The 26,578-nt window shown below is 45.0% G+C and overlaps 1 protein-coding gene across 2 annotated transcripts in view; it reads left to right on the plus strand.

Annotated features, from left to right (window-relative positions):
- RASSF5 (Ras association domain family member 5) overlaps positions 1-26,578 on the plus strand; it is a 99,757-nt gene that overhangs the window by 70,299 nt on the left and 2,880 nt on the right. For both annotated transcript variants that reach the window (XM_060178769.1, XM_060178770.1), the window contains 3 exons: positions 23,158-23,268; positions 24,530-24,827; positions 25,554-25,669. In XM_060178769.1, coding sequence (XP_060034752.1) covers positions 23,158-23,268; positions 24,530-24,827; positions 25,554-25,669 — 525 coding nt within the window. The remainder of the gene's footprint in view (positions 1-23,157; positions 23,269-24,529; positions 24,828-25,553; positions 25,670-26,578) is intronic.

Raw genomic sequence — 26,578 nt, forward strand, 5'->3', positions numbered from 1 at the left:
CTTAAAGCACTGTTTAACAAGTTTGCAGAAGTCCAGGAGGTGTTGTTAGAAGCAAACTAAAACTTCTCCACTAGCTTTTTGTCCTGTTGCCATCTCAACTTGCCAGGTTGGTTGAAGTAACCTAAAGGTATAACACATGTATGTCCCTAATGGGGACATGAGTGGGGACACTGCATCCTCCCTGTGGATCCTGTAGCCTGAGGCATGTGGTGACAGAGTTCTGTTTATTTGGGGAAAAAAAAAATGATGAAAGATTTGAAGATTTGACTTGAAACCACTCCAGTGTGTGTTTGTTTATTTTGTTGTTTAGATGAGAGACCTCTAAGCCATGTTCCTGGACAGGGTACTGGAGTGGGGCTGGGCTGTTTGGGGACAAAAGTAAACTGCTGGATTTCCCAGATGTATGGCAGACTTACTATGATTTTAGTAGTTCTACATCTTCTAGGATTAAACCCACACTTCTCAGGTCTGATGCTGGTTAATAATTCATCTTGCCTGTAAGCCCTGCATGTGCTGTTTCCTGACTTCAAAAAGATGTTCTAGACCTTTCAGTTGTGAGAACATGCCTAAGGACCACTGGAAAGTTTTTGATTTTAGTGTTTGAAGGCATCAATTAAAATAGACTACTGAGGGAACCAGGCAGTAGCAAAGCAGGTTAAGCACACATGGCGCAAAGTGCAAGGGCCAGCTTAAAAATCCCAGTTCAAGCCCCCAGCTCCCCACCTGCAGGGGGTTGCTTTGCAAGCCATAAAGCAGGTCTGCAGGTGTATCTTTCTCTCCTCCTCTCTGTCTTCCCCTCCTCTCTCCATTTCCCTCTGTCCTATCCAACAATAACAATAGCTATGACAATAATAACAACTACAACAAGGGCAACAAAATGAGGAAAATGGCCTCCAGGAGCAGTGGATTTGTAGTGCAGGCACCAGCCCCAGCAATAACCCTGGAGACAAAAAAAATAAAATAAAATAGGCCACTGAACCAGCACCTGTTTTCTCAAGCCTATTCCAGAAAGTTAGGCGTAGGGATAGGTAGGGTATAGGTAGGACTTGTGCAGAACAGCGTGGCTGCAGGGAGACATGTCTCACTCTCTTGGGATTCTCACCTCATTGTGTGGAACCCATACACTTACCAGGCACTCCAGCTGCCTGTGGTCTCCAGTGGTTCTCAATCTTAGCTGCACACTGGAGTTATTATTACCCAGGGAGCTGTCTTATTATATGGGTACTTGGGTCTCACTGGCAGGAGAATCTGGTTTAATTAGCGTAAGGGGCAGCCTGGCACCAGAATTTTGAAAAGCTCCCCAGGTACTTCCGAGATATGCAGCTACAATTGTGAACCATTGCTCTGAGGTTTTTTGCTGTGACTGGGAAGGAAATGGTTCCTGTTTTAGAAACAAAGTTAGCTAGTATGGTGACTAGAGCCAGGTTGAGGCCCAGAAGGTGGGTTTTTAGCATGGCCAGGTGGAGGAAGCACTGAAAGCATTGACTTCTTTTCCTTGGCAAGTGGTAGCTACTTCTGATGTTTCCTGGGAAGAGTAAAAATATATATCCCACAAGAAAATATTCTGGGGTGGGGCTGTGGGTATTCCTTCACTCAAGCAATCTTTCTTCCTTCATTCTCCCCCAGTTCTCATTCCTAGCATAGCCCATGAAAACACACCTTTGAAAATAAGAAAAGAAAAAGAAAACACACCTTTGATTTAGCATTAACAGAAACCTCTTTACTGACATCTCTGTATATCTCCCTACTTGATTTGTCCAAGTCCCAAGCCCTTAGAGGACAGGAATTCCTTTTATGAAACTCCAGACAGGGCCATGGGATAACACTTTTCAGAAAGAAAAAGTCTAGGTCTCCTTTATCTCTGGCTTCTGCCCAGTTACAGCCTGACAGAAGTCTTGACTGACACTCAGAACTGTCACTAAAAGGAAACAAAAGGGAAAAAAAATTTTAAATTAAAAAAAAAAAAAACTGTCAGTAAGGACAGTTTTCCTCCTCCCTGACCTGCCTGCAATGCAGCATCCTCCTGGGATGCACATAGCCACCTCTCCTGGGTTCTTCACTGGCCACAGAAAAATCAGGCTGTCACAGGGTGTGTAACTTGGGAGCTGGGGAAGCTTCATTCAGATGTTTGTCTTTCATCCTTCAAGTGTTCTTCTACCTCTAATAACATTTTCAGCTCTCTCTTCTTGGAGTCTCTTCTTGAAAGGGTTTCGAAGTGATCTGCTTTATTCCAACTCCATTCTGACCCCAAAGACAGATCACTTCTGAGCTCCTTAGAAAATTTCTCTTTTCTGTCTCCAAGGAAAAGCATGCATGCATTTCCTGGTCTCTGAGAGACTGAGACCCCCCTTGGGGAAAGGCCAAGATGACTTCTATAAATAGCTTTGTCAGAGCAACCTGTATCTGCTGCTAGGCTGGCATGTGCCTGGCCTGAGCAGTGTTGTGGGAGGCCCTCCCTGATGTTCCCCTGCCTCCAGTGGGGAGTTACCAGCCAGGCCTCCAAAAAGTTCCAGAGAAATCTCTCCCACCTTCTTAGCAGGAGGTAGGAGAATTAGGAAAACCTGCCTCTTCACAGGCAAGAGGCCCCTAGAGATGAGAGACCCAGCTCCAGAAAAAGCAGGAGCAGACCCTGAGCCATCTCAGAAAATGGCAGCTTTCTGTGCTGCTGGGGCCTCCTCTGAGAGGATCCAGCTTTGAGTCACACCAGGCAGTTTCAGGAGGCTGAAGTAGCACTCTGCAGGTGCTTTCCCCCTCGGCTGGGGATGATTAGGCTGTGTTTCCCTGGGTCATGGATGGCTTGAGGATGAACCAACCTGAGCACTGCTAAGTTAAGCACACATATTACTATGAACAAGAACTCCAGTTCTAGCCCCCACTCCACACCTGCAGGGGAGATACCTCACAAGTGGTGAAGCAGGTCTTCAGGTGTCTTTCTTTCTCTATCACTCCTCCTCTCCTCTCAATTTCTCTATGTCCTATCAAAATAGAATTAAAAAAAAAACATGGCAGTGGTTTCATAGTGCTGGTACTGAGCTCCAGTGATAACCCTGGTGACAATAAGAAAGAAAGGGAGAGAGAGAGAGAGGACTTCAAGGAAAATCAAATAAGAAAGGGGTTTCATGGGGCGGGGTGGTGGCTGAATGCCCATGTTACAGTGCACAAAGACTCAGGTTAGAGCTCCTGGTCCCCACCTGCAGAAAAAAGCTTTGCAAGTGGTGAAGCAGGGCTTCAGGTGTCTCTCTGTCTCTCTTCCTCTCTTCTCTATCTTCCTCTTCCTTATCAATTTTTGACAGTCTCTGTCCAATAAATAAATAAAGATAATTTTTTTAAAAAAAGAAAAGAAAGGAGTCTCAGAGCAACCCACCTCTCCTGGTCCCCATCCTGCACTGTAACATCTGCTTCTGACTTCCAATAGCCCCTTCCTGGATGGGATCTCTATGGCACTCCAGGGACATCAGCCAAGCCTGAGAGTCCTCGGACTAGGCAGAGAAATCCCTGTCTCTCTGCCAGCAACCTCAGGCACATCACCTGCCCTTCTTGGCATGAAAAGATACTAAAAAAAAAAAAAAAAAAATTCCAAATGTGAACAATAAAAATAAAAAGCCTTTAGAGCTGTTGGAGCATTTAACAGTTTTCTGTGTGCCTACACAGCCCAAGATGAACCTCAGAAGACTTTCCCTCTTGGGAAAGACTTTCCCTTCAGGCTGTAGCGTGCGCTCCCCTCCCAAGGAGCACACTTTTGGTGGTCTTCTCAGCCCTTCCCAGAGTGGCTGCCCTCTACAAAGATGGGAAGCTCTCTGTAGGATCAGAATTTACACACCTTACATGTCCAATACAACAACCAGTACTGGTTACAAAAGTACTGATGCCAGTGGGGCGTAGTTGTTACATCTTTATTCTTGCTTCCTGGACAACCCAGATGGACTTAATGATAGGACAAATAGCCCCTGTTTTTTAGTCACTGACCATAGGAAGTTTTATTCCCTTCTAAGCAAACTTACATCGGCATTTTGGGGAAGCCATAGGCCTGGAAATGGTGTGTTTTTTCACCCATTTGCCATAAAACTCAATTCTATGACCCCACCTAACCACAAGGATGGGAAACAGAGTCCAGCTGTGAGCCCAAATGAAGAGAAAGAAGGCTGTGGCCAACACTAAGCTGTCTCTGACAGATGTCCTTCCTCGTACCTCCTCGTACCTCCTCGTACCTCGTACCTCCTCGTACCTCGTACCTCCTCGTACCTCGTACCTCGTACCTCCTCGTACCTCGTACCTCGTACCTCCTCGTACCTCGTACCTCGTACCTCCTCGTACCTCCTCGTACCTCCTCGTACCTTTGAAAGCTCTGCTCTGCTTTCTCTTTGGTCTTTTAACTCTCCTCTCTGTGTGTCACCTGAATGTCCGAGTCCTAGGATGGGTTCCTGCCTTCTCCAGCTATACCAGAAATTCTCTGAGGACAAATATTTTCTTTGCTCCATGTTCCCTGGTTCCTCTGTAGCACTAAAGCTGCAGCACCACTCACAGGTGGCCCCACTCACCTGCACCAGAGTCACTCTCTTAATATTTAGTTAGTTTATAGGATGAGCAGAGCATAACACTCCTCTGGGATAGTCAGTTCTAGGAATCAAACCTGGGGCATCACATATGAAAGTCCTGTGCACTACTTGCTGAGCTACCTCCTTAGTTCTCCAGAATCACTTTGGTTCATTTTTTGAAAATAGATATTCTGGGTTCCACCCCAGACTTATTGGTTCCTGAATTTTGGCAATAGGACCCATACATGTGCTTATTAAGTACTATTCCTTATTATTTCTCATATGTTAAATATAATGACATCTAAGAATCACTTAATTATATCTAGTGATTGAGTAGTTTCTTTGACTGGAATGCAAGACATGCATCACAGATTCCAGAAAGCTTCCTAGGCTGAAAATTGAAGCTCAGGTGGTAAAAAAAAAAAAAAAAAAAAGATTTACTTCTGATAATACCAGTAAATAGAAGCAGAATGGAGGACTTATGGGTCCTGCATTCTTGCTCAAACAAGTCCCCTAATGTCACTACACCATACTGGACAAAGCTGTTGGGTGACAATCCACTGAACTCTCGACTGACCCATGATCTAATGGAAGCAGCACAGAGCTATGAACCAAGTCCTGCTTCTCATACCTACCCACCTCAAGCAAACTGAGTGAGATAAGATCCTTCACCCCTTCATATTTCATTGTTCCATCCTTTCTTTCAGCAAGAGCTAAAGTTGGCCTGGCATTACTTCCCCTTCAATGTGTCCCTCACCTCTTTTTCACAGGAGCAAATTCTTCTCACCAGTTTCTCATGGGACTATTTAGGACTTCTGTACTGATGGCTACATTCTGTAATCTGTAGCAACTTCCAAAGAGAACATAAATAGCTGATATAAAAGCCTCTTGTAGGACTACCTGGGTCTTACTTACCTTCTTCACAAGTTTAGACCATTTATCATAAATCATCTGGCTTATCCAGATAGTTTGTACATACAGCATCCACCCACCCAGACTATTTAGGGAGAAAGAGATAATATATCAGTATCAAACCAGAATCCCAGATCTTACTCACATATCAGAGGGTTTGCATGCCCCTTCGATACCTAAATTTTGGTATATCAAGACCTGGCCTTTGCTCTTAAATGATTTCTCTCCTGGTCTCTGCCTCATCTTTGAAATGTCAGGGGTGTTCCTCCTCACTTTCATACAGTCTGCCACTGGAAATCTGCCTCTTCAGTGCTGCAGTCTGGCCTCTCCTTCTTGTCCCCATTCCTCTCTATGTAGTGCTTATCATCTCTTCTCTAGATAGCCCTTGTTGGCTGCCCAATTGACTTCCAGGGTTTTCTTGAATTTTCTGTGTCCTTTGCGTGTGACTGGCAGGGACAGGTCACTCTAGCATCCCGAGCCTTCATAGAGTCCCCTTAGCTTTTAAAACAAAGCCAACACCTGGTTTCTGCTCTTTATACAGCACCCCAAATCCTTAGTGTCCAGGCTCAATCTAACATTGTCTTTTCACTTAAAGACCTTATGGCTTTTGTGGGGGAAAAAAAACTTGGGAGATGGCTCAACCATCAGAGAACTGGACTTACATACCTGAGGCTAGCAGCTCAATCCCCAGCACTGCATGTATCAGAGTGATGCTCTGAGTTCTCTATTTTTTTGTCACGTGAATCTCTCTTCCCCCCTTCAAATTTAGTCAACTGAATAAATCATTTTTAAAAAGACCTTATGACCACCAACCTGGTTGTGCAGCAGACCAGATTGCTTCCCTTACTTACTTAAGAAGTTCATGAACAGAGCCCCTAGGCAGAGGGACATTCCAGCAGAAAACTCAGCATCCACCTGATTTTATCAGGGAATGCTGACAGCAAACCAGTAGTGATAAAGTGGTAGTAGCCACAGGGATAGGCTGGAAAGGTTAGCTTCCCCTCTGAGAAGTTGAGGATCCTGGACCTGGAGGAGACTGTCAGGGGTCATTACAGCCATGTCCTTGTGCCCAGTCAGGCCTGCATATAACCCACTGTGTGTGTGTGGAGGGGGAACTGTACTCATGACAAGCATCCCTTATACCCGCCCCCAACAGCCCTTCCTTGTCCAGGGTGTACAGAATGATTTAGGGTGGTTGGGTCCCTGGACAAGCAACACTGAAATTCCAGAGGGAAAAGGTCTGGGGGTGGTGTTGGCCTTTATGCAGGCAGGATAGGCCATTGGAGCAGATGTCTATAGCTGTCTAGGCAAAGTAATATGTGAAAGGGGCTTTCTAGAGGGCAGGACCTGCACCCTGTGCTTAATCTGATTCCCTAGCACATGCTCCTTCTGTTGCATGCATGGTATGTTGGGGGAAGAGCCAAGTTCTGAAAAGCTGTCAGTAATCTCGAATCACCTGTCTCAAATTTGAGTGACCTGTTGGAAAGAGCTGTTCTTGTCACTCAGTCAATTCCTGTTGCTGAAATCCAGGCTTTTCTTCCCTTAATATGGGAACATCTGGTTCACCATATTCTGTTCATCAACCTCCAGTGCATGAGCCCCTCAATTACTCTCCTTTTCTGGCTCTCCCCCAAGGTGAAGAGTGGCACAGCACTTGGACCTGCCCCCAGCCTTGACAAGGGAAACCAGCAAGAACTGATTCTCCGTAGACTGGCCTTAGTAGTGGGAAAGTAAGATGGAGCCTTTTCCTTGGCATAACACAATAGAGAAGGAATAAGCACGTAATCCCCACATTCATGCTTAGTTGGGAAGTGTGGGTTTGTGAGGAGAATGATGGGCTTTTGGAGGACATTCCCAGTTGCAGCTTGGATACTCCCAAGCACCACAACCTCCTTCTCTCCTGACCTTCCTCTTGATGGGTGCAATCTTCTCAACAAGGGATCAAATTTTGTTTATCGTTGTGTCACACATAGTTGGTGCTTGATGTAAATTTCATAAAGAAGTGGTCTGGTACTTCTTTTTCAGTCAGAGAGCATACAGAGAGAGACAGGTGGGGCTCCCAGAGTCCATGCAGAAGCATTTTAGAGTGAGCTTTGTGTAAGCTGCTCTTAAAGCTATTTTAGAGGAAGCTTGTGAACATTTGGGAAGTGGAATCAATGCATTTTTTTCAGTAACTCCCCCCCCCAAAAAAAATCTCACTGAGTGCACAGAAAATGCAAGGACCACTCCCCAAACACAGAACAGCCCCTCCACCCCTTCTGTGATTGCTCAGCTGTTTGTCCTGGAGCACAAGGGCAGGTGGGGCTGGGTCACTAAGCAACCAAGCCCTGACACCTGCTGACAGGAGTGGGGCAGTCCTTCCTCAAGTGGGGCCTTTCAGAAGGTGAGGGACTCATGTGAGGAAGTGGCAGACTGGATTTCTGCTACTGCCTTTCTGCCATGGGAGTGGCAGGTTGTAGTGGGAAAAGTCAATACAGTTCTCATTTATTTAACATTCCCAGTATCATTCAGATCAAGTAAAAATCCCAGTCAGCCACCCCAGGAGTCTGAACATTCTCTGTCTGCCCAGGTAGAGTAAGCATTTGCCACAGATTCTCAACATTGTCTGACTCTAGACATGAGAACCCAGGTAGCAAGCATTCACTTTGTGACATTAGCAAGCTTGCTCACCTATCTCTCTCCTTCAATTAATTGAGAAGATGTGTCCCTCCAATATACAGCAAATGCCAAATGAAAGCACAAAATTTATTAATGAGAGCCTATGAGAGGACATCCAGAACTGGGATAACAGGCCTTTTTCAGAAGTCCAGATGGGTGTTGAGTTTGATGTAGGAGGGTAGGGTTCAGGATTGGTGTTCTGTGTACAGAAGAGATAAAGGGCAGGAGCTAAGATTTGTGGGAAATGACTAGAAAATATCATAATAACAATAAATCACTGGACCTTTGTGTTTGTCTGGCCCTGTACATGCATCACCTCATGTCTCACAACAACCACAGGTTGTTTCTAACAGAAGGGCAGTAACTGATAAGACAAGTGGCACAGCATATTAAGGGATATATCTAGGATATAGGTATCATGTCAGAATTCCTAAAATATGATTCCTATTGCTGTCTAATAGCTCTCTCAAGAATTGTGACAGTAAATGAAACCCTAAAGTGAGGCCAAAAAATGCCCATAAATGCAGACTCATGTCAGCATCATTCATCTCAGGGTCCCTGAGGATAGTACCCTTTGCCTGTCCACAAGAAGTTAAATGCCCCTGCTCTTGAGCATTTGTGACATGGAAGACACACATCTAAAAGATTCAGAGATACTTAATAACAAGTTAAGCCATTTATAAGTATCACACATGAGCCCCAGCACCAGGGTGGGGTGGGGTGAGCAGGGAAGTCAGCATTTAACTCTTATCACTGGATGTGATATCACTGGTGAAGAGGCTTTTGACTCCTGGCAGTAACCTTACCCAGCACCTTTGAAATCCAAATCATCATGCTGCTGAATGCCCACCCTGCAGGGACTCCAGCTAGACCGGATCCAACATGTAGTGGGCAAGTGTTCCCAGCAGTCAAGGTGCCATCATCCTTTTCAGCCAGGGAACAGGTCTATAGATAGAACACGTGATAGGACTAGAAGATAGCTCATCTGGTAGAGCACACATCTTTTTGTATATGAAGTCCAGGGTTCAAGTCCCAGCATCATATGGAAGTACATTACTGGGGGAGCTCCATAGATGGTAGAGCTGTACTGTAGCATCTTTTATGTCACTCTGTCTCTCCTCTCCCTCCTCTCTCACAGAAAAAAAAAAAAGAATTTTGACCAAGGAGGTAGTTCAGTGGTATCATCTATAGGAGACGCCCTAGGTTCTTTCATCAACATTACATTTAAAAAAAGAACACACAGCTAGATTCCAGCTTTCTCCCTAGTCCTGTGATCCTGTGCACTTCCCTCTCAGAGTTGTGGGATCCTGCATGAAACTGAGGAACTCTTTTGAAAGCACTCTTGTGTGGGAATGTCCACTTTGTGAGAGTGAGACATGGAGACAGCTGTAGCAGCGAACCAATACCCAACTCTCAGCTCATGAATTCAAGACCATATTGGGACTTTATGGTCTACAGAAGTGAGACCCAGTGCTGAGAGTCCCCAGATCTTTCAGTGTTATGCCCACTTCTGTAAGGGTGTGGGAGCTAGGAAGGCTAGGCGTTGCTGCTTGGTCATGGATCAACTAATGACTTAGGTTGCTTCAGAATATAGGTGAATGGACCAGTTCTTCTTAAGGTTCCTTCCAGCTCTGAGTCCAGCCTTAGTACTTGAACTACCTTGAGAATTGCCTGGGACTGGGTGGTATGGACAGGCCAATGTCCATGTTCATTGGTGAAGCAATTACAGAAGCCAGACCTTCCACCTTCTGTACCCCATAAAGCTTTTTGGTCCATACTCCCAGAGAGATAAAGAATAAGGAACTTTTCAGTGGAGAGGATGGGAATCATACCCCTCTTATCCTATACTCTTGTCAGTAATTATTAAATCACTAAAAAAAAAAAAATGCCTGGGAAGCAACTCCAATTGTCCAGGACAGCAGCTCCTTTGAGCTGGGCCATCTAGACCATGCCTAGTGTTCAGCCATTTCATAGAGTATGGAGCAGGAGAATGGTCTGGGCCAGGAAAAGAACCAATTCATGGAAATCTTGGGATGGAGATGGGGGCAACTTACTTAGAAGTAGTACTAAAGAATAGGAAAGCTATCAGGGGAAGGGATGGGATACAGAGTTCTGGTGGCGGGAATTGTGTGGAGTTGTACCCCTCTTATCCTATGGTTTTTGTCAGTGTTTCCTTTTTATAAATAAAAATTTTTTTAAAAGAATAAAAAAGTGATTTCACACACACAAAAAAATAGTATTGACTGCTTCAACTTTGTAGGAACCAGGTGAAACCATGGCTTTCAGGTCCCCCTGCCTTTGACTATTTATTTATAAACCTTTTTTTTTTTTTTGCATCCATGGTTATTGCTGGGGCTTGGTGCCTGCACTACAACCCACTGCTCCTGGAGGCTATTTTTCACATTTTTGTTGCCCTTATTATTGTTGTTATAGCTGTTGTTGTTGTTGTTGTTGTTGTATAGGGCAGAGAGAAATCGAGAGAGGAGGGGGGAGAGAAAGATAGATACCTACAGACCTGCTTCACTGCTTGTGAAGCAACCCCCTTCAGGTGTGGAGCCGGGGGCTTGAACCAGGATCCTTACTCTGGTTCTTGTGCTTTGTGCCATGTGCGCTTAATCCACTGTGCTACCGCCCTCCCCATTTATAAAACTTTTAACCATGGTCCAGGAGGTGGCGCAGTGGATAAAGCATTGGACTCTCAAGCATGAGATCCTGAGTTCAATCCCTAGCAGCTCATATACCAGAGTGATATTTGGTTCTTTCTCTCTCTCTTCCTATCCCTCTCATTGATAAATAAATAAATATTTTTTTAAAAAACAACTTTTAACCATCTTTGTGTGTGTTGTATTGCTGTAATATTAAGTATATGCAAATTGTTCAGCTATCATCTATCTCCAGAACTTTTTCATCATCCCAAACTGAAATTCTGTTACCCATTGGATAATAACTCCTCATTCCCCCCTCCCCACTGCCCCTTGGAAACCACTGTTAAACCTTTTGGTTTTATCTTTTTGTGCCTGGCTTTATTTCACTTGGTAAAGTGTTTTCAAGGTACATCAGTATTATAGCGTTCCCATAATTACCTCCCCTTTTTTTGATGAATATTTTGTTTATGCATGTCATGTTTTATTTATTCATTCATCATCTGCCAGTAAGTTTATTTATTAATTTATTTATTGCACTGGAGCTTGGTGCCTGTATGACTCAGCTATCCCTGACACTCATTATTTTCTTTCCTTTAGGTAGAAGATGAGAGACAGAGAGGAGAGGGAGAGTTGTAGGAATTCTTTAATGTTTTTGTTATAGGAGTTCTGAATATTGGAATTGTAGATATTGGTTTCCTACCAGACATTTGATCTGCATGGGATCCTCTTTAAGTTTGTTCTGAATGAGTCAAATTCAACCCTAGGAGAGATGGAGTGACAGAAGTATGAGAAGGTATTGGAACCCTCTCACCACCCCTTCCACTATAATCCATTCCACAGTGCTCTGGGAATACAAATATGGAAAAGGTATAGCCCCTAGTTTGGGATTGGTCACAGGAGAGACAGGCTTGTAAAAAAATAGATTAAATTAGATGATAAATAACTGAGGCATAAATCCATTGATTCTGGTTAGAAGTGGGGATTGAGGAAGGTATCTCCCAATCTGAGATGGACAGAGGCCAACTGTCTTGAGGAGGAATTCTCGGGCAAAATAGTCAGACTAAGTAGTAGAGGTGATGGGGTCTGAAGAGACCTAGATGGAATTCTAACCTGAAAAAATACCCTAGAAATTATATAGGATATAAGAAAATATTCTAGGAGAAAATACCTATTACCATCTCAGCAAAATGTATAACCCCTATTTTGCATAAACTCACACTTTAGACCTTTGAGCCAAAAAAAACCCTGGACTTCTAGTAGGCCCAGGAAGAGGAATTTGCAATGTTTACCCTCAGAAATAGTCAGAGAGTAGAAGTCTCCTCTGATTTCCAGTTAGTCTAGGGAGTAGATATAAGTACCATGGACCAGAAATGAACTTCATACAAGCCTGGAGTCTTTTTAACTTCCCTATACTTGAGGTAGGTGTGTGTGTGTGTGTGTGTGTGTGTGTGTGTGTGTGTGTGTGTGTGTGTGTGTGTGTGTGTGTGTGTTACTACTTCTTTGTGCTATATTCAGTTCATGAACCAAATGTTTAATAAGCCCCTCCTGTATATCAGGCACTGTTGTGGGAGCTGCACTGGTGAAAAAGATAGGCCATGCCTTGGGAAGCTTACATTCTGTAGTTCTTTTGCAAGGATATAGGGATGTGTGGTGAATTTCAGAGACAGCTATTGCTAGGCAGGAAGCTAGGATTTTCAGGAAAAGCTCCAGGAAAGAGTACATGAGTTCAGCTTCAGAGATAAAAACAGGAAGTGCCCCTGGGACCTGCAATAGAGAGGAAGGAGAGGGATTCCTGGGGTCACCAAATGTTCTGGTTTGTCTAGGACTGTCCTCATTTTTTCACCCTAGGAAATTCTCCATCCCAGGCAAGCTGAGACAACTGGTCACCTTACCTGGGACTCAAGAGCTGAAAGCATTGCCAATTTATCTGTGAGGTAAATTGTACCACAGTACTTTAGGGCCCACACTAGTGTTTTAATTTCTTTTAAAATCAGAAGGAAAAAAGAGCTTTTGGGTTGAGAGTATTATATATAATATATTATATTACTAAATATGACTTCCTATTAATGTTATAAAATAGCATTTTAAATATATTTTACTTATATATTTATTGACTAGAAACAGAGAAAACAAGAGGGAATGGGGAGATAGAGAGGGGAAAAAGGCAGAGAGACACTTGCAGCACTGCTTCACCATCTGGGAAGCTTCCCTGCTGCAGAAAGGGTATAGAAAGGGCTGGGTGATGCACCTGGTTGAGTGCACATGTTACAGAAAGGGACCAGGAACTCAAATCTGGGTTCTTGAGCATTGTAATATGTACACTACCACCTGGCCACTAAAATACCATTTCTAGTAGTTTTTAATGAAGAGAGAATCCTGTTACCCCAAAGGCAGAAGAGCTTAGGGGCCACAAGAGTGAGAGTGTGGTCCTGGCTGAAAGGATCATCAGGTTTAAGGGTAAAGACAATGGGACTCTTATGTGGGTTAATTTCCACATACCAAACCTCACAAACAGCCACTGTGGATGACGGTGGTTCTGATGGTGACATCTGCTGCCATTTTTGAGTGCTTCCTGCGTGTTTAAACTGGGCTGTGTACTTCCAAATTCACCTCCCCAATATATTTATAAACATTACACAACATTGTAAGTGTTCTATCTGTATTTCACAGACAAAGAAATCTAAGTCTCCCAACTTGGCACAGATCATAAAGGCTGTATGTGGCTGAGTGTGCAGGACAGTGTGGTCTAGTGGTGAAGAAGCATTCGTTTTTTTGTTTTTTGTTTTTGTTTTTTTAAGTTTCTTTATTGAGGGATTAATGGTTTACAGTCAACAATAAAATACAATAGTTTGTACATGTGTAACATTTTCCAGCTTTCCACATAACAGTTCAACCCCCACTAGGCCCTCCTGGAAGCATCCTTTCAGGGGATGAATGAGATTGTGTCTGTGAAGTCCTCAGATGGTGACTTGTTTTACTAATGATGAAGTTCTATAAACTTTGAACCTAGGTTGCTGTTGCCCCCAGGCTACAGCACTCTCCCAGCTTCCTTTTTTACTACACCAGTCACCTGTTCCCAATTATAGAGATGGTTGTCTGAAAGTTAGAAACAAGTGTCAGGCTCTAGAACTTGTGGCAGGTCAGAGCATCAGTTAGTGTGAAGTTCATCACACCACATACACACTGCTGCGCAGGCTCTGTCCCTGGTGGTGCTGTATTTGTCCTGGTGTCTCATACAGTCATAGTGTATATGTCTCTGCCTTCCCTCTTCAGATAACCTGTGAGCTCCCAAGGACAGGGGCCACACCCCACTGATTTCATGTCCCAAGGTGCCTTTCACAGTCCTCAACCCACGGGCAATCATCACTGCTGACTGTTTGCATTGACCATCTGCTCTACAAGTTCACCTTTGGGAACTCCATTTTCCTCCCAGTTTCTCAGATACACATATCCCCTTCTCTGTGCTCCCCATCTACATCTCTGCAAAACTGCTCAACAGTTCCCTAGATCTGCACATAGATATGGCTCCGTGTCTTCTTTCCTTTACAGAAAATAACTTATTGGGAGTACAGCCCTTTTCTCCCTGAGACACTGGGCAGCTCCATAGAGGGGTCTCTGGGGATCAACCCTTTCATTCTGGATGCTGCTGGGGAGCCATCTGAGTCAGGGAGGATCCCTGTAGTGAGGCCCCAGGGGTTCCTCTTTTCCATCTAGTTGAGGCAATACAAAGGGACCAGTGCATCTTGAATGTGGTCTGGGCATTCTCCACATAGAGCAGGGAGTCCCAAACCCAGCCAGAACAGTCCCTGCCCCTCCCCTTCAGAGGTTCCCGTTTAGAAGAGACCTCACAGTCAGCCTTGCTATGAGGGAGCAGGTGGGAGTAGGAGTTGTCTACAGATGATTCTTCTCATGTGGTAAGTGCCTGATGCTCTCCTTTCTGATGCAGGCCTGGGCATGGTTTCCACCCAGGGGGCATAAGATTTAACTGGGGAAAGATTTGCTAAGAGCTAAGAAAGAGGAAATGTGGCAAAGGCATATGGCAAGTGGCTTCCGGGTAGTTTTTGTTTTGTTTTCTTCAATTATATGTATTAAGAAAGTCTAGAACTATTTGAACTTTGCTACCATGGGGACATACAGATGAACAAAGCAAGAGGAATGAGAACAATCAAATTTTGGAAGTTAAAAGTGTTTGAGACCACTTATAACTACTGAAATTCAGACAAGCCCAGATCTCCTCCAGGAGACCCTAGCCCACACCTACTTCTCTAAAACAGAAGAGGAAGCAGTGGTGCAAGATACCACCCTAGCTTGTATGCAAAATCCAAGCACTGCCAAGAGTCCATAGAGCATTTATGTTCTCACTTCATGGTTTCACAGATGAGGTAACTGAAGCTCTGAGAGAAGAAGTGACTCACTAGAGGTCACAGGTCATTTGATGGTCTTTGCATTGGTTGTCACCTGAAAACTGAAACACTGAGCCATAGTATTGGCTGTAGCCAAAGCTTGCAACATCTTACAGCCTGTACCTTCTTAGCTTAACCCCTTTGGGGTGTGGGTTGGTGAAGTGTTCCTGGTGTCCAGCATCAGGCTGTGAGATGTTTTGCCCTCTGCCTGCCTATCCAATTAGCAGGTGCTATCTGATGTGATCTTGAAAGTCAGCCTCATGTTCCCCAGGGGCTCCATGTGTATAGTAGGGTGGGACTGGGGGTAACCTTCAGACATCAGTCTCTGTTTCCCTTTAGGGGATATCTAATAGGGGAGATGGAATCACACCTGGAAAATAATAATTAAACAATAAAAGGCAGCATATATCAGATACTGATTGTAGTCATACAGGCTATGACATCTCCTTCAATGGTCCCTTGAAATAGTAGGTTTTATATTAGCAGGCAGCTGCAGGACTCCATGGCATGTGGAAATCTGAAGTTTTGCTGTGACAAGAATCTGAATCTTTACTGTGATTTGGGGACAAATGTTCAGAAGTGAGCCCCCGAGCCTGTGAGTGAGTTCAGCTAGCTGCCTGTCCCACATTCCTCTAAGGTAGTGTGTTGCCTCCTCTTTGGAGAACAAGGAGAGTGTCACTCCAGGGAAGTGACAATGTTCTGTGTAGTCATGAAAAGTATACATAATTGAGAGTGGAGTTACTAAAGGCCAACTACTGGTGGTGTAAGGAAATAACAGGAAACAAGTGACTCCTGATAGGAGATGATTCATGAGACAGGTAGAGGCTTATAAAAACCTGTAGACACCACCACCACCACCACCACCACCACCTGCCCAATTGGAAATTGAAATATCAGGAGAGCAGAGAATGAGGACTCAGTATAGGTCAGAGAAATTGCATCCAGAAACTCCATAGAGAAGATGGAGATGGGGCAGGAGAAATTGCAAACATCAGTGTGGAGCCAAGGTTAGTGTGCTGATGCCCATGGGACAGATTCCATGAAGTGTTATTGAAATATCACCACACTCATCCTGTTGAAACAGAGACTGTATAGTCTACAAAGTTTAAAATAGTTACTACCTAGCCCTTCACTAGAGAAGTTTGTGAAATACAAATGCAGGAGGAATGAACAAGCATTCTGGCCTGTGGGCCAGACCAGAATAAGTGCTGAAGAAAACTGAGACATGTTTGGCTCTGAGGCTTTGGGTGTCTGTTGTTAGTGATGTCTGCCTTAGATGAATTTGATATTTTCCCAAACTGTTTCTCCTTTCCTTCCTTCCTTTCTTCCTTATTTTCTTTTTTTCTTTTTTCTTTCTCCCTTTCTTTTTTCTTTCTCCCTTCCTTCCTTTTTTCTTCCTTCCATCCTTCCCTCCTTTCTTCTTTCCTTCCTCCCTTCCTTTCTTTCTTCCTCTCTTCTATTCCTTCTTTCTTTTCCACTAGGTTTGTCCCTGGGAGTCAGTATTTGCGTGACTCCACATTTCCCTGTGATCATTAAAAGGGGGGGTAAGTGGTGGCGCAGCTATTTGAGTGCATATGTTACAATGCACAAGGACCTAGGTTCGAGCCCCCAGCCCCCACCTTCAGGGGTATAGCTTTGCGAGTGGTGAAGCAGTGTTGCAGGTATCTCTCTGTTTCTATCCCTCTCTACCACCCCCTTCCCTCTCAGGTTCTGTCAAATCTCTATACAATAAATAAAGATAGTCTTAAAAAAAAAAAAACATTGATAAAGGGAGAGAGACAGGGAGAAATAGAAGAGGCACCTGCAGCATTGCTCCACCTCTTTTGAACTTTCCTTTTGCTTTTGTTATTGATGTCGTCATTGTTCCATAGGACAGAGAGAAATGGAGAGAGAAGGGGAGACAGAGGGGGAGAGAAAGACAGACACCTGAAGATCTGCTTCACCACTTGTGAAGTGACTCCCCTGCAGGTGGGGAGCCAGGGGCTCAAACCAGGATCCTTATGCCGGTCCTTGCGCTTCGTGCCACGTGTGCTTAACCTGCTGCGCCACTGCCCAACTCCCAATAAAGGATTTTTAACCCCATATTTATACATGAAGAAACTGAGACTTAAGGGAGTCGGGCGGTAGTGCAGTGGGTTAAGCGCATGTGGCGCAAAGTGCAAGGACTGGTGAAGAATCCCGGTTCGAGTCCCCGGCTCCCCACCTGCAGGTGAGTCACTTCATAGGCGGTGAAGCAGGTCTGTAGGTGTCTATCATTCTCTCCCCCTCTCTGTCTCCCCTCCTTTCTCCATTTCTTCTGTCTTATCCAACAACGATGACATCAATAACAACAACAATAACTACAATAACAATGAAAAACAAGGGCAACAAAAAAAGGGAAAATAAATAAATATAAAAAAAAGAAAGAAACTGAGACTTAAAGATTTTTTTATGTTTATTATCTTTATTTATTGGATGAAGACCATCAAAAATCAAGAGGGGCAGAGGAAATAGAGTAGAAGAGAGACAGAGAGACATCTACAGCACTGCTTCACCACTCGCCAGGCTTTCCCCCTGTGGGTGGGGACTGAGGGCTTGAACTTGGGTCCTTGTGCATTGTAACATGTGTGCTCAATAAGGTGCGCCACCACTCAGGCCCTGAAAGAATTTTTTTTTTTTTTACATTCTCACCATTATTTTAGTAATGGGGGCCAGAAGCCAAACACATTTTTATGTTCACCCTGCAGGTATTTCCTAAGTCTCTACTATATGTCAAGCTGGAAAAAGACTCTGAAATGCCATGATGTGCTAGATAGGCATAGATACTGGACTCAGAGAACCCAGAACAAATGGAAGTCCAAGTCTTACTGCAACTGTAACTCATAGGCAGAAGTAAAATCTTCTTTTTCTCCCTGCACTCAGTGGTGGGCCATTGCAGGTTCTTGAGCAAGTATTTGTTATCTGATTCATAATAAACAAATACCTGTACCACAGGCACTGAGAAAGAAAATAACTAGAGTAGTTGTAAGACATTAAGGATGTACAACCTAGTTAGGAAGGAAAGCCTAGGTAGACAGCCTACCTGGAGGCTTATGTAAGTAGATGTTCATTTGAGTACTGAATAGCAGTGTCAGCTTCAGATGTAGGTCAGCTTTACCTTACTTGGGGTTTGATAGTCTCATCATTGAAAAGGAGCAAATTTGGGAGGACAAAATTACCTAATGGATGCTAACTAACTAGAAAGACCAGTGTCTGCATGTGGTTAGCTAGTAAGGAAAGTATAAATCCTTGTCACCATTATTTAGGGCTGGGTTGGTCAGAGAGGACTGGACAGATTTCGGATGGACAGACAGGAAGGATATAACAAAAGTAGTGTGTGGGAGGAGGAAAATGATAAGTCTGAAAAGAAGACATGTGAAATTTGAAAGAAAGTAAGGTTTTTGTGATTTAATCAAGAAAAGTGTAGGGGAGTCAGGCAGTAGCGTAACAGGTTAAGTGCAGATGCTGCAAAGCGCAGGGGCCGGCTTAAGGATCCCGGTTCGAGCCCTCAGCTCCCAACCTGCAGGGGAGTCGCTTCACACAGCATGTCTGCAGGTGTGTCTATCTTTCTCTCCCCCTCTCTGCCTTCTTCTCCTCTCTCCATTTCTCTCTGTCCTATCCAACAATGGTGACATCAGTAACAACAACAATAATAACTATGACAAGGGCAACAAAAGGGAATAAATAAATAAATATTAAAAAAAAAAAGGAAAGAAAAATGTATCTGATGGCTCCAGCACTGAGGCTGGAACATTCATTCTCCCTGACCCACTTGCCACCCATGCAAGAAATCACTTCATATTTGAGCTTTCTTGGACTGCCTTGTGACCACGTGGGGAGATTGGATGCCACAGGATTCATTTTGAATCTCTTCTCAATCACTAAGTCATTCCTCTAAGACCACTAAGTCAAAATGAAAACTTTACATATGTTATGGATAAGAATGAGAAATTAGTCAGTTTTTTTTTCTTTTTTTTAAAAAAAGAAAATGTAAAATCCAATCTGTTCAGAGATAGACCCAGACACAAGGGTATGGGATGAATATCTTTTTTTGTTTATTTGTTTAAGGGCATTTCAGTAGGAAAATTTTAGGATCATTTTCTCAGAGGGCTCTGGCCTCTAGCACCCAGCCTCTTCACTTGGTTGCCCCCCAAAAGGGAAAAAAAAAAAAAAAAAGCTCCAGAGCTAAGAGATGGCACAGCCTTCCCCTTTCCAGGACTCAGGGTGTGTGAGCACAAATCTGTTTTCCACTGGTGCTGCAGACATTCTGCATATACTGGGAACTACTAAACCATCTGCCACCTATACCAGGGGCCTCATCAGACCAGATGCATTCCACACTCAATGAATTGGACATGTAACCTCTAGGGAAGATACCTCACAAGCAATCAATGCCTCTATCTCTTAAATTATAGCTCAATGAATTCTCCCTTCTGTTTCCGTCATGGGTCATCCCAGGAGACAAAATTGTCTGCCTGGTCTCTAGCACTGTACCCATGGATGGATATAGCTCTTTCACTTTAAAGACTTGAGCATCTGTAAGGTGAATGAGAATGGGGGTTTTGCTTTTTCCCCTGATGATTACTTATTCACACCTCAGATAATGCCTTTTTACTAAGTGTTTGGTGCAGTGGATTATCTGTGAGCACCAGAGTATTAGCTGTGCAGCTGGATGGGAACCCTTGATGTTTGAAATTGCCTACAATTTTTAAACATTGCTGCACATTAGAATAATCTTTAGATTTCAAGAAATAAAATCCCTCTGTCCATCCTGAAACCCAGACCAATTAAATCAGAATCTCTCTGGGTGGAGCCAGAGTGCATTGTTTCCAAAGATCCTCAGAGGAGTCCATGTGCAACCAAGTTAAAAAGTTACTGCTCTAAGGCCAGCAGGAAATCTCACCTGGATAGTGCTCCTACATTATCATGTACACAGTCCAGATTTGGCCATCACTGCGATGGAAGAAGCCTCAGTGATGTGGTGTCTTTCCATTTGTCCCTATATGGAAAAGTGGTCCTGGAACAAAGAAGCCCTGCTGACAACAAAAATAAAGGGAAAGCGGGGAGGGGTTTGAACACTGCTCTAGATTCTATATCATCTCATGTCTGGGAAAGGATTACTGGACTCTAGAGGCTGTGGTTGGCTGGCTGGTGACTGGCCCATTTTGGGAAGTGATTCATTCAGTCCACAGATCTGATCTTGTTTGCCAGATCCGGTGTGGGCAGCAGCCATCTCAGCCTGGGGTGCTGACATTCCAGGGTGTGAAGTTTGACAGGGTGGGTGGGGCAAGAGCTCTATCCTCTGCTGTAGGCCCTTAAAGGTGAAGGTGGGGGTGCCCAGGGTTGCTTGTGTCACTTCCTCCAGGTTTGTGGTGGGAACAAGAGAATAGGTGGGTTTATCTGCTGTAGAAAAGGGGAACAGGAAGAAGAAACCTTGGGTGTTCTGTGACAACACGGCATCTGCAACTCTTGTTGTATTCAAAACCAGGCCTAGAGCACTGGCCTTTGAAAGCCACATGTAGCTTAACACACAGTTACCATTTCTTACCAGGAAATGACTGTAGTACAACAGGAAACCATGAGAGATCTCTGGGACTGGGCGGTGGTGCACCCACTTAAGCGTGCATATTACCAAGCACAAGGACCTGGGTTCAAACCCCTGCTCCCTACCTGCAGAGGGTCCATTTCACAAGTGGTGAAGCATGTCTGTAGGTGTCTTTTTCTCTCTCTCTCTCTATCTCCCCAACCACTCTCAATTTCTCACTGTCCTATCTAGTAAAAATTAGGAAAAAAAAAAAAAGGAAAACAATGGCCACCTAAAGTGGTGGATTCATAGTGCAGGCAAACCAAGCCCTAGTGATAACCCTAGTGTCAATAAAAGATAATTAATTTTAAAAAATGCTATGAGAGGTCTCTTAGGAGTTTCTAGAATTTTCTTTCCATTGTTTGACTCTTTTTGTAGATTTGTATCTGAAAGCTATTAACTCCTGAGGAGTCTGTGAGCTTCAGAGATTGATAGAGTAGTGTACAGATTAGTCACCTGACAGTTCTTCAGATAGGAAACTCCCACACAGCAGGCAGGAAGACCAAACAGCATGTTTGTGTACCAAGCTGGGTGGGGGTGATGACTATGACCTCCAGGATGTAACTTAGGGCTTCCATATCCAGTGGCCTTGGGCTAATGAATCCACAGTAAATGAGGACAGCCTGATATTACTTGCCACTCAATGCAAGGAGGTGGAAGAGTTCTCAGGGAACACTTCTATTCAGATGTCTCAGATGGAAGCAAGATCCAGGTCCAGAGACCTGAGTGGCTATGTAGAATGAGGCCTGCCCTGTAAGCTACTTCTCAACCACAGGCTAGAAGTCCCTCCCTGCCATCTTCTCAGGAGACTGGTGCCCTGGCTTCTGGCCCATCAAACCTGGATGGATGTTTCACAGCTAATGTTTATAGGCCTTCATTTAGCAGCTGCTCAGCCCTGCCCTGGTAGCATAGAATTCTGAGTGGAAGGTGTGACTTTCAACAGAAGTGCCCATCCATCTCTGGGTGGACATGTGGTGACTTGGGAAGAACCTTGAGCTCAGACTTCCATGTCTCCAGTACTAGGTCTGCTAACTGTGGAATGTATATGGTGGATATAAGAGAAAGGGGTGTGATGTCACCTAGCCCAGTGCTGGTGAGCTCAGCACCAAAGGAAGGACATGTACAGGCCAGGGAAAATTCTATGACAGAGGAAGCTGGGGTGGGGGCCACACTGGCTTCCCTTGACAACCACAGAGCCTGCTGTTTTCGCAGTGCTTTTGGGACTAGAGAGTGGGAGGAGGAAGTGGTAGTGATCTCCCATGCACAGGCAGGCTGAAGGGAGAGAGGCCAGGGCAGGCTCTCCTATAGGTCCTGTGATCTTCAGCTGGGTAGTATGTTATCAGACCAACTGTAAATTCCCCAACCAAACCAGATTCACATAGATGGGGTTAGGGTTGTCAAGAAAACAACCCATAATTGTCTCACCTCTCTGGACTTAAGTCCTTTTATTTGCCAAAGGAGAATTATGACTCCCACTCCCACCCCCAACTACACACAAGTCTGCTAGATTGGTAAGATCTAGCGAAATTTTTGGTGAAGTTTGGTCAACCTGTCCATCCTTATCCCCTAACTATGGTTCCTGTCCTCCCAGCCACACATGATACATGAAAACAAAATTGGGAAGTGAGTGGCAGAAGTTGAGAAAATCCAGGGAACTGACTTGGGTTTGAGTTGTTCAAACCCCAGACCTGCCCCTTGAAATCCCACAGTGTAGCAGACATTGGCCTCGAGCTCCCAAGCTTCAGTCTTTTCTCTGTGCTTCCTGGGAGACACCAAGGAATCATGATGTCGTGGGAAGAACACACAGAGCAGTCCATAATTTAGTTCTGTACATGTGAACCACAGGACTTTGGATGAGTTTCTAAACTCCTCTTGTTGTCACTTGTCTTGCCTATGAAATGCAGGCGAGAGGCAACCTAGTTGAGGCTTGGCTGATTTATGAGGACTAAATGAGGGGGTGTTTCCCAGTACTCAGCACAGTGCTGAGTACATCTGGTTGTCTCTAGACTTCCAGCAGAAAAGGCTTATCAACTCAGTTATCATAGAGGGCCATAGCCCCCTCTACCTGCTCACTTGCTCCTGGATATTTGCTAGTTAGCATGTGCAGAGCACTATGGCCAATGATGTCCATAGTGTTGCCATACTGGCCTCACAAGTCTGGCAGATGGACATTGTTCCCATTTCACAGTTGAGGAGACTGAGGGCTAGAGATGCACAGTATCTCCCCAGGGCTGTGGTACTGCTGGGGTTGGACTTGTGCATATCTAGGCACTTCCTATGCACTGAGTCTTCTTGATCAGCAGCCTTGGGGGGGGGGGGTTGTCATGCCTCTTCCCATCTTGAGAACCATCACTCACCCACCTACCTAACCTCCCTCCCTCCCCCTTTCTGTGTCTGTCCAGAATGTCTGTAAAACTGTGGAGGAGACACAGCACCTGCCCACACTACAGGAGATCAAGCAGAAGATTGAGAGCTACAACAGCCGGGAGAAGAACTGCCTGGGCATGAAGCTGGTGAGTGGCCGCCCCCACACCTGCCTGCCCTCCTGCTCATCTTCCCTATTGACTCTGGGGCTGCTTCCTGAGCTCCCTTGTCTTTCTTCCTGGGCCTCTGCTTATCTGCCTGGGCTGCTGAGGGCTTCCACATATTTAGGGAAATAGAATGAGCTTTAGAAAAAGAGCTAATCAATGTTTCCTTTTTATAAATAAAAAACAAAATAAAATAAAATAAAGAAAAAAGAACTAAATCCAATTTCTGTTCTTCTGCTACCTTGCTTGTGACTTAGAAAGCTTTAATTTCTGTAAGCTTCCATGTCAAATGACCAACAAGCTCTTGTGGGAGTTGTATAAAGCTTTGCTTGGTGCCTGAAAGTCCTCTTCCCCAAAGGGAGTTTACAGCATCTCTTCTTTCCCATCTTGGGTTTTGGTGCTGTCTGGGGACAACCTTATGGGAAAGCACCCACTTTGTGCTAAGTCTGGAAAGATTGGAAGAGGAGGAACAATAGAAGAGCCCTGCCCCCTGCTGGTAACTGCCAGCAACGGTTCTGTAGGGCTTTAGCCAGATTAGAACTCCTCCAAACCCAATTGTAGATGTCAGGGTTGTTTGTTTGTTTGTTTGTTTGTTTGTTTGTTTAAATAAAAAGGAAACATTGACAAAACCATAGAATAAGAGGGGTACAACTCCACACAATTCCCACCACCAGAACTCTGTATCCCATTCCCTCCCCTGATAGCTTTTCCTATTCTTTAACCCTCTGGGAGTATGGACCCAAGGTCACTGTGGGATGCAGAAGGTAGAAGGAAGGTCTGGCTTCTGTAATTGCTTCCCCACTGAACATGGGCATTGACAGGTCGATCCATACTCCCAGTCTGCCTCTCTCTTTCCCTAGTGGTAGACAGTGGGATCTTTGGAAAGAGAGGAGGAAACCCAGAAGGCTGCTTCTCTAGAGACCTTATTACAGAAGCATTCTGCTCCCTGGTTTGAAGGGCAAACTACCCTGCCTCAGCAAAGGCAGTCAGCATTGCCAAGTGGTAAGGGGGTTAGGACAGGCAGCCCAGCCTCCTGGAGGGAAAGCCACAGCAACCCCTGTGCCCTCCTCCTGGCCCACTGGGGGGGAAATGGGGTATCTGCCAAATAGCACTAAGTCAGTAGAGACAGGAAGGAACTCAAGGAAACAGGTAGGGGACATCCTGGACAGCACTGCTGTTAAGAGAGGCCTCTGCAGTTCCCGGGGCAAGACAGTTCATGAACCCAGCTGACATCCCCCTCTGGCAGAGCGAAGATGGCACCTACACGGGTTTCATCAAAGTGCACCTGAAACTTCGGCGGCCGGTGACAGTCCCTGCCGGAATCCGGCCCCAGTCCATCTATGACGCCATCAAGGAAGTGAACCTGGCAGCTACCACGGACAAGCGGACGTCCTTCTACCTGCCACTTGATGCCATCAAGCAGCTGCACATCAGCAGCACCACCACAGTCAGTGAAGTTATCCAGGGGCTGCTCAAGAAGTTCATGGTTATGGACAATCCCCAGAAGTTTGCCCTTTTTAAGCGGATACACAAGGACGGTCAAGGTAAGAGAGAGGCAGCTCCCAGCTGGGACTGGCCTTTCCCAACTCTTGCCTCAGCTCACTTGCTGAGTCCCTGCCAGACCTGCATTCTGGGCAGTTTCATGGGAGCCCAGGCCCGCTGACAAGACCCCCAAGATTCCATATGTGACTTCAGGGAAACCACACCCTGGGCACCCCTTCCTGATCTTTGGAGTGAGAGTAAATCCACCCCACCACTCCTAATCTATGGGGAGATGACGTGAATGGAAACAGGCTTCAAGCCAAGCTGTCACCAAAGATAGAAGATGACTAACCTCTTTGCCTTACTAGTCCCTTTCAGTCTTTATTATTATTTTTTTTTGCCACCATAGATATTGCTGCTGGGATTTGATGCAGCACTATTTCTCCCATTGGCCATTTTCCCCATTTTTTTTTCTTCTATTTGACAGGACAGAGAGGAATTGAGAGGGGAGGGAAGATAGGGAAAAAGACAGACATCTGCAGACCTGCTTCACCACTTGTGAAGTGTGCTCCCTGCAGGTCCCTCAGGTTCTTGAGCAGGTCTTTCCCACTCAAACCAGGGTCCTTGCATGTGGTGATGTGTGCACTTAGCCAGGTGCTGCCCAGCCCTCAAGCTCCTTTTCAGTCTTACCCCCTCCCTACTTCTGCATTTCCTGTGCTATCCCAGTGGACTGAGTCCATGTACTTCTTTTCTGAAATGAGGTCCCAACCCTCTCTTTTGATTTACAGTGCTTTTCCAGAAGCTCTCTGTGGCCGACTGTCCCCTTTACCTGCGCTTACTTGCAGGGCCTGACACTGATGTCCTCAGCTTTGTGTTAAAGGAGAATGAAACTGGAGAGGTGGAGGTAGGTGCCACAACTGTTGCTTTGGCTCCAAACTAGCCCTCAGGCACAGAAGTATATGCAGATGTGTTGCCCTCACTCTCAATTCCCTGTGTAAGTGGGGGTCCTGCAGTTAAGATGGTCAGGGCTCCCTGTTCCAGCAAGGGCTATAAGTTCCCTGGGGTAGCAAGCCAGGACCTGAGTGCACCTAGCCTGGCCTATGGAGAGAACAGATTTCATGTGATGGAGCTCTGAAACATTCCCAGTGCTCAAGCCCAGGTGTCCTTTATTCCAAGTAGCCTGAGGCCTAAGTGCTATCTTTGTGCTCCAATGAATGTAGATATTTTGAAGCCATTTGCCTCTCCCTGGTTCTTAAAAATTGACCAGAGCCCAGCATGTTGGTATGAAATGGGATGGAACTAGGCTTCTGGTCCCTGTGGCTGGCGACACTCAGGAAGGGGTGGCCAAGAACAAAGGAGCATCTCACAGTTTGCCAGCCTGCATTTAGGGAAGCTACCCTGGGGCGAGGGGTCCACTGGAGAACTTAGGGGATCATTGTAGTTTGGTTCAGTCCCTTTTCTCACTAGAGTCAGGCATCTCTGCTTCTGTCTGTTATACACTGGAGTGTGAAAGATACTGTTTGTAGAAAAAAAGTACCCCTTCCAAAAAAAAAAGTGTTTAAACAGTGCAGACCTAGTAGAAAGTCATAGGTCTGGCTGTTCAGAGACCATGGTTCAAGTTCTTCTGACACAGCTCTGATTGTGGCTACACCACCTTCCCTCTATGGATTTCAGTTTGTTTCTGTGTCCCATGTGGGGATTAAAGCAGATATGATGTTTTCACATATAATCTTGATGTTTTCACATAAATCTTTCTTGCTCAAAATGCATAGGAGCACAAATCCCTAGACTCAACATGACCTCCACCCATGAG

Source organism: Erinaceus europaeus, chromosome 19, assembly GCF_950295315.1.
Source record: "Erinaceus europaeus chromosome 19, mEriEur2.1, whole genome shotgun sequence".
Taxonomy (NCBI): domain Eukaryota; kingdom Metazoa; phylum Chordata; class Mammalia; order Eulipotyphla; family Erinaceidae; genus Erinaceus; species Erinaceus europaeus.